Here is a 14,719-nt window from a genome sequence, read left to right on the forward strand (position 1 = left end):
AATTGTTTTTAGTGTCTTTGTGAGAGGTGTGACTGTTTATTCAGACAGGAACCATTCAAAACATATATATATATATATATATAAAAATATATATATATATATATATATATATAAGCAATGGGAAGCTTACTGTCTGTACAGAAACTAACAATTTTAAATGTCAGTTTCCCATTTTTTCATTATGCCAGCTGCTTTCTGACTCCATTCTCACTGAGTAGAAAATATACAGAAGTCTCCTATGAAGTGATAAAAAGTGCATGGAGCATTTACAGAACAGAACCACAGAATCGCTTGGTTTCCACGGGACCTTAAAGACAATATGCTTTCAACTCCTCTACCATGGGCAGGGACACCTTCCACTACACCAGGCTGCTCAGAGCACCATCCAGCCTGACCGTGAACATTTCCAGAGATGGGGCATTGACCAAATCACTGGGTAACCTGTTCACATGTCTCACCACTCTCATTGCAGAAACTTTGTTATGGCCAATCTATACCTGCTCTCTTACAGTTTAAAACCTTGTTCTGCCACTACAGGCCCTGCTAAGAAGTCTCTCTGTTTTTCTTATGAGACTTCCTTATATACTGACAGACCACAATGAGATCTCCCCACAGTCTTGTCTTTTTCAGGCTGAACAACAGTAGTCCCTGTGTATGCAATTCACTCACTGCTATGTAATTTAACACAAGTTGCTATTTGAAAATGACTTCTCTAAAAACAAAGAATAGTTTCAGGAATTGAAGTCTTCATAGAAAGCATGTTCTTTCTGCTGTTCCAAAATCTACTTTTTCTATCCCAAAAAGAATGAGCCATTTTGGATACCTTCAGTTGCAAAAGCAGAACAATTCTTGAATACTTTTAGTGAAACTACAGCATGTGTATAGTGCAAAATGTATTCATGAATTCCATCACAAAATATGAAGCATATTTCATGGACATGGAAACTACAGCTCTTTGTCAAGAGTACTGCTCTGCAAAACATGAAGAATAAAAACCACTCCAGGCTATATAGTCTCTTTCCTACCTCCAACATGTGGCAAGAAATCCTATTGTGCAGGAAATGATGAAATCATTAACTCATAAAGTCTAAAAGCACACATTCAACAATAGCAAGAAAACAAGCAAAACCATCTCAGATGTTATTTTGCAACAAAATCTACAACATGTTTCAGTGAAAGGATATCTTGCAGGACTGTCCTTCAGAGCATTGAGGAACCCTGTTTGTTGAGAACCTGTAGAAATAGAACCCAAAATTACCAGCCAAGTAAGAAACTGGACTATGGGCTGTTTTTACTATAGCTAAAACAATTCACATTTGAAGATAACCAAATAATCATAGAATAGATTTACTAATATGAATCTGAGAATATGTTGCTCAGCGGCAACAACATCAAAAAAGCCCTTGAGCTACTTATCAGGTTTAGCATCTGCAGGATATTTTCTCAGTCATACCAAATTGATGCACACATACTTTCCCATGAACAAGATTTCTGATTATCCCTGTTCTTTTCAGGCCTAATATGGAAACAAAAAATTATAACCTCCTGTTTCATTTTGAAATACTATTTTTCAACGTAACTTTTTCACTTGGAAATTTTATTCTATAAACTCAGATTCCCAACTTTCCATCCTTTGTTTTTGGAAGCAAAGCTCTCTTGATTAAAATTCTTCTCCTACTGTACCTACACAGAAGATTTTTCTAATAGGTTACTGCTGCCTCTGGGCAAATAAAAGACAATCTAGTAGCCGAAAAGAGTTCAAAAGAAGCATGAGCCCATCAACTAGAAATGCAGAAGCATGCAAAGTAAAAAAATACTTGGGTTCCATAGCCATGAGAGATTAATCAAAAAGGGTGATTTGACAATTTGCTGATTGCAACAAGTGAATTTGTTGTAGAAACTGACTTAATGTGAAATAGCTACAGGCACACAGTTTGAACTTTACTGTGTAACATAAATGATTTAAATGCATCAGGCTGAAAATTTTCCCCACAGTAAAAATTTTCCACTTAGCTAAATTCATCTGAAGATCTGTATGGAGAGAAGAATCTTATCTTGACAAGAATAAAGAAATATATTCATTATTCTCCAGACCTATCTGGTCAATTTTACTTTTTATTGTTACAAGTGGGAAGTTACTTACCTTGTATTTCTGAACCTTTCAGACAGGTTCTTAGTCTCAAGGTACAAGACTAATGGAACTTTCCCTGCCTTCTTACTATTTTTAGCATCCTTAATGGCAATGGCAGCAGATAGGTGTGACTTCTATACCCTACTTCTGGTCACACTCTTCCAAGCAGTGCCCAAAACATCAAAAGGGGAAGGCTGTCCACTGCAACCAACAGTTGAAATACTGATGCCTCGAACAGAGACAAGTAACTGTAAAGACAGGTACTACTACTGCAAATGTGTTCAACCTGGGGAGAGGGAGGAAAATCTTGCAAGACAGTACCTTTAGTAACTGATTTACAAATTAGTTTTGTTTTCTTCAATAATGTTATGTGCACATATTCTAAAACCTAGAAAGAACAAATTTCCCATGTATGCCTCAGAAGGCCACAGAAAACAAAAAGATGTATTTTATATCTCATCACCACTTAGGCCCACCAAAATTTATAAAATGCCAGCTTGCAAGGTGCATTATAAAAACAGACAAACTAAAATTTTGTCTAAATCAAGAGGCATTAAGATAAAATAATTTTGCCAGGACTTAAGTATGCCTTTGAAATATAGTAGGAAGTTCATAGTCTGAGGTCTAAAAACCAAGACTTCCTTCAGCCATGCTTACAAAAAGCAGACTGTGCCAAGAGGAAAGGCTCAGATTAAGTAACTGAGAATCCTGCTTAACAGTTAGAATCAGCTGAAGAACTGAAGAGCTACAAAACAGAACACAAATTGTTGAGTGGTAATTATTAGAAAGGTAGAAAGAAGGACTTGTAGAGGTATGGTAGGCACGGAGAGAGTGGAGTGACAAGAAAATCTTATTTGTAAAGAACTCTTTTTTGGACACTGTCAAGACTATAGCAGACAAATTTGAAAGCTAGGCTTGAAGCTCCAGTGTATCAATTAAACATCAAAGAACTAATCACATTTCATACCTGCTTCCATTGCCTTTGAGGACTGACCAATCTTTAGAGCTTAAGGATGGTTTTCTTGTCTCATTCTTGGTAGATAAACCTCCATGGCAAGAATATTTTGCAGCTGACAGGCAATTCAGCATTTAACATTTACTATACATAATCTAGAACACCTACACTATGCTTAAGTGCTTCTCAACAACACAGAGGCATAATTAATTACTCCACTCTTTGTCTAAATCATACTCCAGAGTTAGGTATGGACACTGTAAATTTAAAATCCACTAGATAAACCTACTTAATATACAAAATATGAAATACTGACATTATATTGATAACTCATATACTGAAAACTAAAGAAAAAGCACTGAAGTCCTTGTGAAATGAAGGTAGGTTAGTGTCAAAAAGAGCTTTACGTTGTCAGACTAGGAATGTTTTCAACTACTGAGGACTAGCAAAGATTGCAGAAAAAACCCATGTGTCTTTCTTTTTAAATGCAAAAGGTGTGTATGTATATACGCTCATGTATGCCCAGATAAATAACAAGCACTTAAGTATTAACGGCAAGTGTTCTTTATCCAACAATTTTCCTTTTCTAAACAATATATATATCTTATCTCTGCTTTTTTCAACTGGTATTAGAAAAGCTGTATCTTGTAGTGTGAACAAGCTGTTCATTTAGACTCCTTCAAAATTCCATATCCCAGTTCTAGCCTATGAACTAGATTTCAGAGCTATAGGAGAGTCTCTCCGTGCTGGCATCATAGTTTTGAGAAGAACAAGTAAGAGCAGGAATTCTGCCCCTTAAAATACAACTTTTCCCTGCATGTTGTAAACCATCTTGGAAATGGTTCCATTTTGGAGCACAATCTGACGCATTTTTTCCTTTAAAACATTCTCTGAATATTATCATTATCAAGTTAGCTTTATATGCTGAAATTATTATTTTTATCTGGTTTCTGTTGCAATACAAATACAGAATAAGGAATAAAAGATCACATTTCTAAAGTGGTTAAAGAAACACTCTTAAAGGCAATATCCTATATAATTAGTGAAAAATACAGGACACTCCTCTAGTGATAGTGGGTTAAAAAAACCCAACATAGAAAAGGTGTTTAAAGACAAGTCATCTAACCTGTCACCATAAACATCACCATCATCATCATATAGGAGCCAGCAAAATCAGTTAGGGGTATGGAAAACAAAAGACAGTACCCAAAAGAGTTTTGACCTCAAACACAACCCAGAATACAAATAAAAATCAGTCTCAAACTCATTAATATTTCTGATTCACTCTATTATGAATTGGTTATTCTCAGAATGTCTATGCAAAAGAAGATAATGTGTTAAAAATAGGGTTGAGAATGGTGTAAAGCTAAACAGTAAACTACAAAAAGCATAGCTCAAATCTATTTTCTAGTAATTTACCTCTTTGTCTGGATGGCAAATGACCCATACTCATAGTTAAAAAAGCACATGGAAGTTCTTTAGGTAAATGATACTACCTGTATACTTAAACAGACACTATATGTGATGCTTTTCCAATAGATCATCCACAAAACGACAAAAAAAATTAAAACAAAAAAATTAAGACTGCATTAAGGTAAAGTCAGTGCCAGGCCAATGACTACTGTGAGCAGTGCTTACTATAGACCAGAATGGGACTCATCGGGGATTGTGAAGCTTCAGAGAAAAGGCAAATAAACAAACAAATAAATAAATCCTGAATGATCAAAATATTAACTTAAAAAACTCAAGCAAATGGCTACATACGTAATCTGATTTCACCAGCATACTTACGAAGGATGACGTGGGTGATAACGAATGCAAATATAAAGACTGTCAGAAAGGACAGAGATAAAATAAACATATAAAAAAATCTGTAGTTTCTTTTCCCCACACAGTTGCCTACCCAGGGACAGTGGTGATCAAACCGTTCTGAAATGAGAGGCAGAAGAAAAAAAAATGGAAAACAATTAATAAAATGCTGTTTATTTGAAAAAATGCTCTCTGAATACTATATTAAAACTCATGATTTAACTGGCATTTGCAAAGTAGCCATAGAGAAGTTCTTACTTAGAAAAGAACAAAAAATAGAAAGGAAAAAAAGGAGTACTTGAATGAAACCTTACAGTTTTCAAAGAAATCAAAGCATGGCTGAGGTGAGTTCCTGTTAAAGTAACAGCCTTATTGTGACAAATTGTGCAGTCAGACCAGCAAGCATGTATTTATTCATTTTCACATGAAGCATTAGCAACTTAACTGTATTTGATTTTTTCAAAACAAGGTGGTATTTTTTCCCTTCAGTGCATCTTCTACTCAAAACTGGAAGTCCTGAGGTTCTTTCTTTTACATCTGTCATGATCACACCGCTGACTTATGCCTACTATCGTATCATCCATCCATTATGGAGCGTGAAATATTTACACCTTCCCACTTCCTTTTATTGCTTCACTCAAGATATTCTTCATTCTAGACCACCTATTTTTCCACTTGGAGTTGATGCTGTCATACAAGATCATTAAAAAGAGCAAGATCATTCACATCAAACATTTTTCAAATGTTAAAATTTAAACACATGGTATTAAAACTGGTAGATGTAATCTGCACGCGCTGTTACCCTTTGCACTACAGGCTCTGTCTCCTTTTTACCAAGCAAAACTCTTTCTCTTTACCTGCCTGAGAGAATACTCATGAAAGTTTACTCCCTGAGAGAAAACTTGTTCATGAGATAGGAGAAGGCCAGGGTGGATCAGAAACAAGTGTCTCCAACATGGGGGAAATGCCTCAGTGCTGGAAAGCAGCAGAGGAAATGGTTTACTCTGCTTCTCCCCAGGCAGCCAGGATCCACCCTCCGTGGCCCAGTACGCTGGGTAATGGAAACAGAGCTATTCCAAGGAAACAAACTTGCGTTTCCTAACTTTGGAGAGATTACACTGACAGAACTTTAAGGGTTTTTTTATCAAATCCAAGATCATAAGACAGATGCATTCACGCTGACTCTTTCTTTCACTCTCTGATCCTTGTCCAAATCCTGGCTTGTTTTCTGTGACTTTTATGCCTCCACTGACGTACTATCAAACTATTTGTAACTCCAGAGGAAAGGCGAGCTATAAATCTGAAGTCCTTTAAGCCCTGTATTAGAAAGGTACATCTGTGCAAGTACACCAGCTTATTTTAGTTATGGATTTACATTAAAGGCATACATTAGAGGTTTTCGTTGAAGGATGTATTTAGTATTATCTTAAAAAAAGTCAAAACAACATGTGCAACAGATTTCTGAGTTCACCAGACTTTCAGGGCTTTTTTTTTTAAAATGGTTTTGCATGACAGCTGTTTGGACCACATGTTTCTACCATTAATCTGTTTTAAATTCCAACAGGGCTATTCAAGGTGAAGTCACTGAAGTTTCTTAGGATAAGGCTTCAGAATACTTATGATTGAGTACTGCTAAGAATACCAAGAACTAAACTGGGTAGATGAAATCACTGGGTAGGTGATACTACCTTTTCTCAGTGCACTACAGTTGTATTCCCAAAATAAATTGATACTGCATTTTAAAAGCGCTTGTCTTTAAATCTGTGCTTCTGAATGTGCCCTCATATTCTGATAAATACTTTATTTAAATTCATTCATACGTACAACTCATAAGCAAACAACACCACAAAGACACAGAGCTACTGAGCCATTTTAAAAAGCAGAATCCTAGGGTATCTTTGTACCCTACTGCTAAAAAAACACATTACCTGTCTTGGAAGCTGAATTTTGTATACACAGATTCATTCTCTTCCATGCAGATACAGTAGGAAATTAATTATATTGACAGAAAGCTGTTTCCAGCCATGAAACAACATTCGGATATATGCAGACATCTATTTGATAGATTCAGATAAATGCAGACAAAACCACACACATACACACAACCCCTCTATCTATAAACTCACGTTCCTATACATACACATACACATACACATACACATACACATACACATACACATACACATACACATACACATACACATACACATACACATACACATACACATACACACTCCTTACTGAAGACTGACTCGGTGTTTTTAACCTAGCTGTCAGTCCTCTTCAATTTCCATCTTCAAACTTTCCTGGTGAACTGAAAGGCTCAGCTTTCTAAATAAATACTTTACTAACCATTGTGAAGCTAAGTAACTACTTAAGATATTTACAAAGGAGCAATGGACCAAAAATATTGGATACAAAAAACACTACTACAGTATTAAACTGGAATCAACTCTAATGAAAAAAGAGGCATATTAAAAGGTTTACATGAATCTTATGATAAATAAATTTGGTTTAATATTTCTCAGTCAGAAAACAGAAAAGCATGTGACATGTGCCACAAAACAGTATATTAAAAGGCAAGACATTATTCTACTCAGCAGAACATAAATATGTAAATGCAATTTAAAGATAACAGCCTTACAGCTTGTGAGCTGCTCTGCTTCGTTATTAATGCAGGAGAAAACTGCCAGCCCTGGCAAAATGAAGAGATAAATGCTGAGCAGAAACTTCTAATGCTGTTAAGAAATATAAATTCTATAAATCTGGAGCTGTTTCTTCTTCCTTAGAAAAAAACACAACCTAATAACTATTAATGAAGAAGTAACACAGCGTCTTAAGATTCTCCTCCAGCATTCCAGATTCCTGACAACTGAATGACCAATGATTTTGTAAAGGAAGCTCTATCTGACATCCATATTTGGACAATGTTGGCAGCAAAATTAAGATAACTTCACTGAGAAATGAAAAACTATTGATGCTGAGAAAAACTGGAATTCCAACCCTTATGAACTTAAAATGCAGAGCAAATAGAAATGCAATTTCTTGTGATGAACAGACTGTTAAGAGGTGACGACTGCAGTTCTGGCTAGTTAACATACTACTGTATTCAAAAAAACATTTGTGGCAAGGTTCATGTAAAAATATTTGAGGCAAACACAGACAATTAAAACATTGATAATATAAACTCTTGTTAATATAAGCGTATTAGAAGTCATAATGAGGGACGAAGAAAGCTGAAGCACTCTATGGATAGAAACATTGTGATATATAAACCTCCTACACTCAAGTTTAAACAAAAGCAGCAAGACATTTGCCTTCTTGATGTTACAGCTGCATCTTGTATCTACCCAATGAAGAACTACTGATAGAACAGATGGCCCCATTTCCACCATTTCAGCAGTTCCGTGAAGTCTTTTGCCTGTGTGTTGTTCATGGCTCTCCATTCTTAGGCCAAGCCTGATGTTCATTTTACCCTGCAGGGAGCAGGTTGACAGAACCAGATGAACCTAAAACTATGGCTTTCTTTTGCCTATCTCCTCAGATCACCTCATCAGACAACCACCAAAGCTGGCCCAAGTGAAGCACTGAGAACACACTGCCAGAGAAGGGACGAAATAACACCTTCAGAAGCAGCTACGTGTCAATTCAGCCTGGCTGTGACACAAACCTTACTAAAGGTTAGCAGTTACCACAACTGCAGGAAAAATCCATCCAAATTTGATTAATTTTTCCGGATCTGAGATCAAAACCTGAAGCAAATAAAAAGGGACTGGAAAAAATGCGTGAAGACTTTGTAAGGTAAAGCATCAACAAAAAGAGCAGATGAGTAAAGGGAGACTAAAAATACTGCTGTACAATACACAGAAAACCAAAGAGGTAAGAAATGTCAGGAACTGTCATTAACAGCAACAAAGACTATTTCATTACTCTTTCCCAAGTGATCAGCTTCTTTGAATTTAAATAATAACTTCTGAGGTGAGCCAGCACCTCCATAACCAAATCCAAAGGATGAGGCTTCACAAGATAATTGAGCCAATCTAAAACTTTAGTAGCAGCGAAAGAGATGGTCACATGCTGCCTTTCCTGCCACTTCATCCCACTTCCTTCTTTCACTGCGTAAGATGATGATGAATCAGGTCAGTTCAATGGACTGGCAGGAAAGAAAAAGAAGGGATTATTTTGCTCATTGATGAGTGGGAAAAACTGACTTACCAATGGGTGTGTGTTACCAAATGCTCCATGAACAGGAACAAAGAAGAGAATCATGAAAATGAGGAAAAAAACATAAAGAAGAGGATGACATTCAAATCCCTTTTGAAGCAGCAAATGACTGTCAGCATGACTCAGTGGTCTCATTAACACTCACCTAAGTGGTCTGATTAACACTCACCTAATAATCTATGCTAACTGGATGACAGAAAAACACTATACTTCAGACATCGCTCTTTTTTTACCTTCCCTGAAGCATTTATATTTAAAACTCACACAAGAAACATTAACTGTTGGATATCTCAGATAAAAACAAAATTGAGAACATTCCCCATTTTATCAAGCAATGTCTTATACATGCAGCGTTTCCTTCAGATGCCGCACCAAAGCATGTTCCTTGCTGTTCAGAACCAAAAAGTCAAATCTCTACTTTTCCACAGCACAGCATGTACACTCCTAAATACTTAAATGTTCTGCTTCCATTTTTCAATCACTACACTCCAGGAAACCATGCACAAAATGGCCCAAATGCTTTCCTTTCTTTTTCAAAACATTTAATGAAAACCTAATAATTTACAAGGAATGCAAAAGCATTTTTAAATGGAACATTTGTAGGCCAGCTTCGCCCTTCAGTTTGCAATATTTATTAACTGTTTCCTTTTTCTTTGCTCAACCGGATCACTGCACACCAGCCTACATTTTCTAAAGCTCAGCGTGAAGGTAGGACTCAAAGACGAGAAGTCGACAGGTGCAAAAATATCTAGGTCATGTTACTAGGAGATTCCAGTGAGCACAAGTTAGAATTCGTTTGGTAATTTTTCTACCCTGTGCAAGTAAAGCATTGTAGGGCAAAGGCACTCCCTCAATGCCACCATCTCTCTTGCAAACATGTATACCACGACTGGAAAGAGTCAAGATCCCCCACTATGCAAATCCTGCCTCAGCACAGAGTCACATTACAGCTCAACCAACTGGGCCAGGATTACTCAAAATTACTTTTGATAGTAGCAGTATACAACACAGGACTACAATGTCCATTGTCAAGGACTCACACTGAGTAATTATGTAGAGAGACTGACACATTGCATGTATTTATAATGATGACAATTAAAGCTTTTTGAAGGACTACGATGTTACGAAATGACCACATCTCTTCAGGCTTCTTTACATTTTGTATGATGAATAGTACTTTCAGAATTTGACTGCTCTTGAAAAGAAAACAAATGTGGTTTTTAGAAGTCCATATAAGAAATATGTTTTATTACAAAGAGTATTTTTTTACTTCTAAGATACAGCAGTCCAACCCCAACTGCTAAAATGATGCACACTTGCACAAAAGCAAATATAACCCTTACAATTAAGTCCTTCACAGTCAGTTCAAAATATCTGATAATTTAACAAAAAAATTTATATCCAATAATCATAGCATATTCATAAAAACTATCCTTAGCTCCGATGTTCAGTTTCACCGACTGAAATCATCCCTCCCAAGATGATTATTTATTTAATAATATTTAAAAAATCACCCCCACTGATGGGATTCGCCATCAACTGGCAACAGTAATCAAATACTTCAATCAATTTAACTTACACACCATACACCTGCCTGACAGTCATTCCCCTGACAATACCTTTGCTGTTACTTTTGTGGAATGAAATCTGAGTAGAAATTGAAATGAAAAAAGCAGTGAATAACAAAACATCAATTGCAAGTTACATTTATATGCACGCTGATGTTATTTTAGAACATCTGTTATGGACAATGCACAATGGATCCTTTCAATCACCAAGCTTCAGCACTTTCATACGCTGATTCCAAATCAAGACACCCCTCGAAAACCAAACAAAGCAAGCATCTTCTGGCCTCATGTTAACATCTGGGAAATACTCACCAAAAATTTACTCCAAATTACATTCTGGACAGTAATCTCTACAAGGTGATGCAAACTGAAACAGTAATGTGACACTGGGAAAGATGGGCCTCTATTAGTGAAATAAGTTAATAATGTGCATGGGTATCTACAACAAAAAGTCAATCAGAAAAACAACCACAAGGGCTACTTAACATATATTTCACTTTCATTACTGTTTAAACTGTTCCAGACAGCTAAGTTATTTGGGTGGGGTTTTGAGAAAATAGGTTGCAATGATAACTTTTTGCATGCCAATCAACTTCAATACTTGTGGACTATCGCTTTCACAAAAAGAAAATAAACATGCTTAATTTTAAAAATAATGATAGCAATTGATTTATTGGGAAAACATCCAGTCATTGCTCTAGGACAGCTCACAGTAATTAAAGTATATTGTCACATAGATCACTTCACTGCACCCTCCAATAATAAATGTTGACTAATTAAAAACCTCCTTTGACTGCATGCGCATTAATGGTGACATTTTCCAAGGCAGCAGCAGCAGTTTAGAACGGCTGCTCTTTGAGAGGTACAAAGAGTGCACAGTGAAGGACCTCACTGCTTAACAATCTCTCTTTACATACCCATTTGAGTACATACACCCTGGCATACCCAGACGAGTGCCTGACACACACCCTACTGAGGAGAAAGAGATTTTAAAACCCCAAATTCGTCCCTAGGGGAAGCATAGTATCCTTACCAAGTAACAGCATCCACAAAGTTTATGGATTCATCATTTACACAGTCAGATATTCTCTGCATCTCTGCATTTTTTCGTATGCAGACCAATGCATAAGCCACAACCTCTCTAAAGTAACCTATAATATGATTTTCTTTTTATAAGAGACTGACATATTTTGCAATCCACTGGCTTAGGATTTAGAAACCCTGACACACATGCCATACTCCCTGAATTTCCAAAGTACATCTAATTATACAAATGGCACAATCATAAATAATATATCCCTTCTGTGAGTGCTGGTGTGTACTCCATTTGGCAACTTATTGTTCTACCTTTTTGGGGCAGCCAAACAAAAAGAGTCCAAGTCATTTCTCACCTGTAAAACCTGAGAAAAATACATAAGAAAAGAAAGAAAAAAGAAAAGAATGGTCATAGCAGCCAAATTTGTGCTTTTAAGTGTTCAGCAAGAGTCATTTCAAGACAACCGGAGCTATGGTTTAACAGGTTCAAAATGAAGTGAAAATTGTACTCTATTCACTGCAGGACATGTAAGGAAAGAAATAAGCAAAGACCACGAAAAGGGAGCGAAGGCAAGAAAGAAAATAATAAGGTAATGAAGAAAGAGTGCTACAGAATAGAATTAAAACCAAGAAGCCAAAGTCCCAACACAGACATTGATTATAAAGGACTACAAAGTCCTGAGAAAACTATTCTCAGAAACATTGTGTTAGAAAAGCCAAACAGTTACAATGCCACCTCTCAGCCTGCTTTTGAAGTAATTGGGGTTCTTCAGGCTGGAAGTTGGTGGTATCTGGAGTAACTACAGGGAAAAGCCTGTCCCCAGAACACACTGGTAATTCTCACTCTGTCTTACATTGTCCGTGTTATGTGTGCTTTGGAAATTAATTTCCCATTTTGTTCAGATGTAGCCACCTGCTTCTTGCTCAGCTTTCATTATGGAAACTAAATTAAACAAAATAAAAATTACTTATTAAAACCAAACCAAACAAAAGGATATTACACAGTTGATGTTGCAATGACCAAAAAAAAAAAAAAAATAGAGCCGCCATTGGGTCATTTCAGAAGCAAGTCCAACCACTGCCTTCTTTCTAGTATTACACAGTGCCACCAAAGCCTCTCGTCAAAACACAGCAATAACTAGCTTGAGCTCGGAATTTGCCTGGTTACTTTTTTTTTTTTAAAGTCTTTACCTCTTGTTTTTAGATGCGTGTCATATTTAACTCATTTGTAATTCTTCAGCAACATAATAGTACACAAAACCCTTGAGGGGCTAACTTCCAACTGACATTCACAGAGGCAGTAAAGAAAGCAAATCAGGAATACACCCAAGGTATATGCTTCAGGGAACACTTATTCAACCAAATTTTTAAGGTATTGCATAAATGGAACAAAGTACATTTGTGTGAAAATAGAGATTTTTCTGGACACTGCTAGAAAAATACTGTAGAGATAAAGGAGTCTGAAGTATTACCATGGCTAGAACTCAAATTAGCTCTTTTCTTCTTTTTTTTTTTTTTCTTATTTTAAGCTATATGTTGTTATTTCTATCGACAAATACCACACAGACATTTATAATAAAATAGTGATGAAACAAAAATCAAACAAGGTCAAGTAACAGATATGCTTACTAAACAATTAGAAAAAAAGAGTAAGTTTTTGTAGGTACTTGCATATTTAAAATGCTGCAATAGATCCCTTACAGAATAAAAAACATTAATAACAAACACAGAATGAAAGAACCTCTCTTTCACACTGCATTTATTTGCCAAGTATCATAAGACACCTCTAGGTAAAAGTAGCACACTGTTTCTTCTGAGTAGCGAGGGCTGGCTGGAGGAGAGACTCCATTCCTGTACAACAAAGTCTCTGTAGCTGGTTTGTAACTGCAGCAAAATCTTTGGAAACTATGTGGTAAAAAAGGAATGCATGGCCATACTGGTAGTGAGCTGCTTAAATATCATATGTTCTGTTTAAATAGCATAAGTTACTTAAATGTCCATATGCCTGTAAAGTAGGACTACTTGTGCATAGGTTTAGTTAAATCACTAAGGAACTAACAAACAGTGGCACAAAAACACTCACTGCTATTAAGAGATTTATTTAGAAACTAAATAAAAGCATCAGCATATAGATAATAATAACTTAAGAGTGGTGGCAAACTGCATAACACACTCTGATTTAGTGCACACACTCAGACTGTTAGATTTCTACAGGTACATGAGCCATCCAATTTTCTTGACACCTATTTTTAATAGAAAATTAGTTGCAGGTTCTGGTAGATCTCACTTTTTGCATTCAGAACACCTGAATACTTACATGAATAACACCTACATCTAAGCAGGAAACAAAACAACTATACAGTGTACCCTGAAAAAGTCGATTTATTGTAATTCCCTTTATAAAAGCTGAGGAGAAAAACCACAGCAAATTCATTCAATTACTTTAAAACAACTCCAAATTAAAAAATGTGCAAGAGGAAATTACAATGATCATACCTATCTTATAAGCAGAAAAGACATCTCCATTATGTAAGTCATTTGCTCACTTTTTTCTGACATTTATCAGAAAAGAATATCAGAATATTTATTCATAATAATTCACATCTGTTTTTTCACCACAGCCATGATCAGAAGACTGTATAAGTTGTTTCCCTGCCATCACTAATTTTATGTTTTACAGAATAGGTTTTCCAGCTGTGGTATGAAAAGGACGCAGATTACAGAATAACCTATCGGAAAATCCTTCACACCAGTGTATTAAAAAATGAAATTTTATTTTCAAATAAGCTTCAGGTTGTACAGGGGAAACTCTTATTTTTGCTCTCTTGGTAAAGGCAACAGCTTTATGGCACTGGTCAACAACCGTATTTACAGATTATCCAGTTTGCTGAGCAATATCACAACACTGTAATGTTCACGTCACACATTTGCTAAAATACTTTTCTGAAAAATGTGCCAACTGCAATTCATAAACATCCCTATTTGCTCAATAAAAGC

At 36.0% G+C, this 14,719-nt stretch overlaps 1 protein-coding gene across 4 annotated transcripts in view; it reads right to left on the bottom strand.

Moving 5' to 3' along the window:
- Positions 1-14,719, bottom strand: part of ZDHHC14 (zinc finger DHHC-type palmitoyltransferase 14) — a 94,385-nt gene that overhangs the window by 16,214 nt on the left and 63,452 nt on the right. For all 4 annotated transcript variants that reach the window (XM_066179037.1, XM_066179039.1, XM_066179035.1 and 1 more), the window contains exons 4-5: positions 4,878-5,015; positions 1,185-1,233 (exon numbers count right to left, since the gene is read on the bottom strand). In XM_066179037.1, coding sequence (XP_066035134.1) covers positions 1,185-1,233; positions 4,878-5,015 — 187 coding nt within the window. The remainder of the gene's footprint in view (positions 1-1,184; positions 1,234-4,877; positions 5,016-14,719) is intronic.

The sequence above is a fragment of the Chamaea fasciata genome, unplaced genomic scaffold, assembly GCF_029207755.1.
Source record: "Chamaea fasciata isolate MVZ Bird 193981 ecotype frontalis unplaced genomic scaffold, bChaFas1.0.hap1 SCAF_3, whole genome shotgun sequence".
NCBI classification, from domain to species: domain Eukaryota; kingdom Metazoa; phylum Chordata; class Aves; order Passeriformes; family Sylviidae; genus Chamaea; species Chamaea fasciata.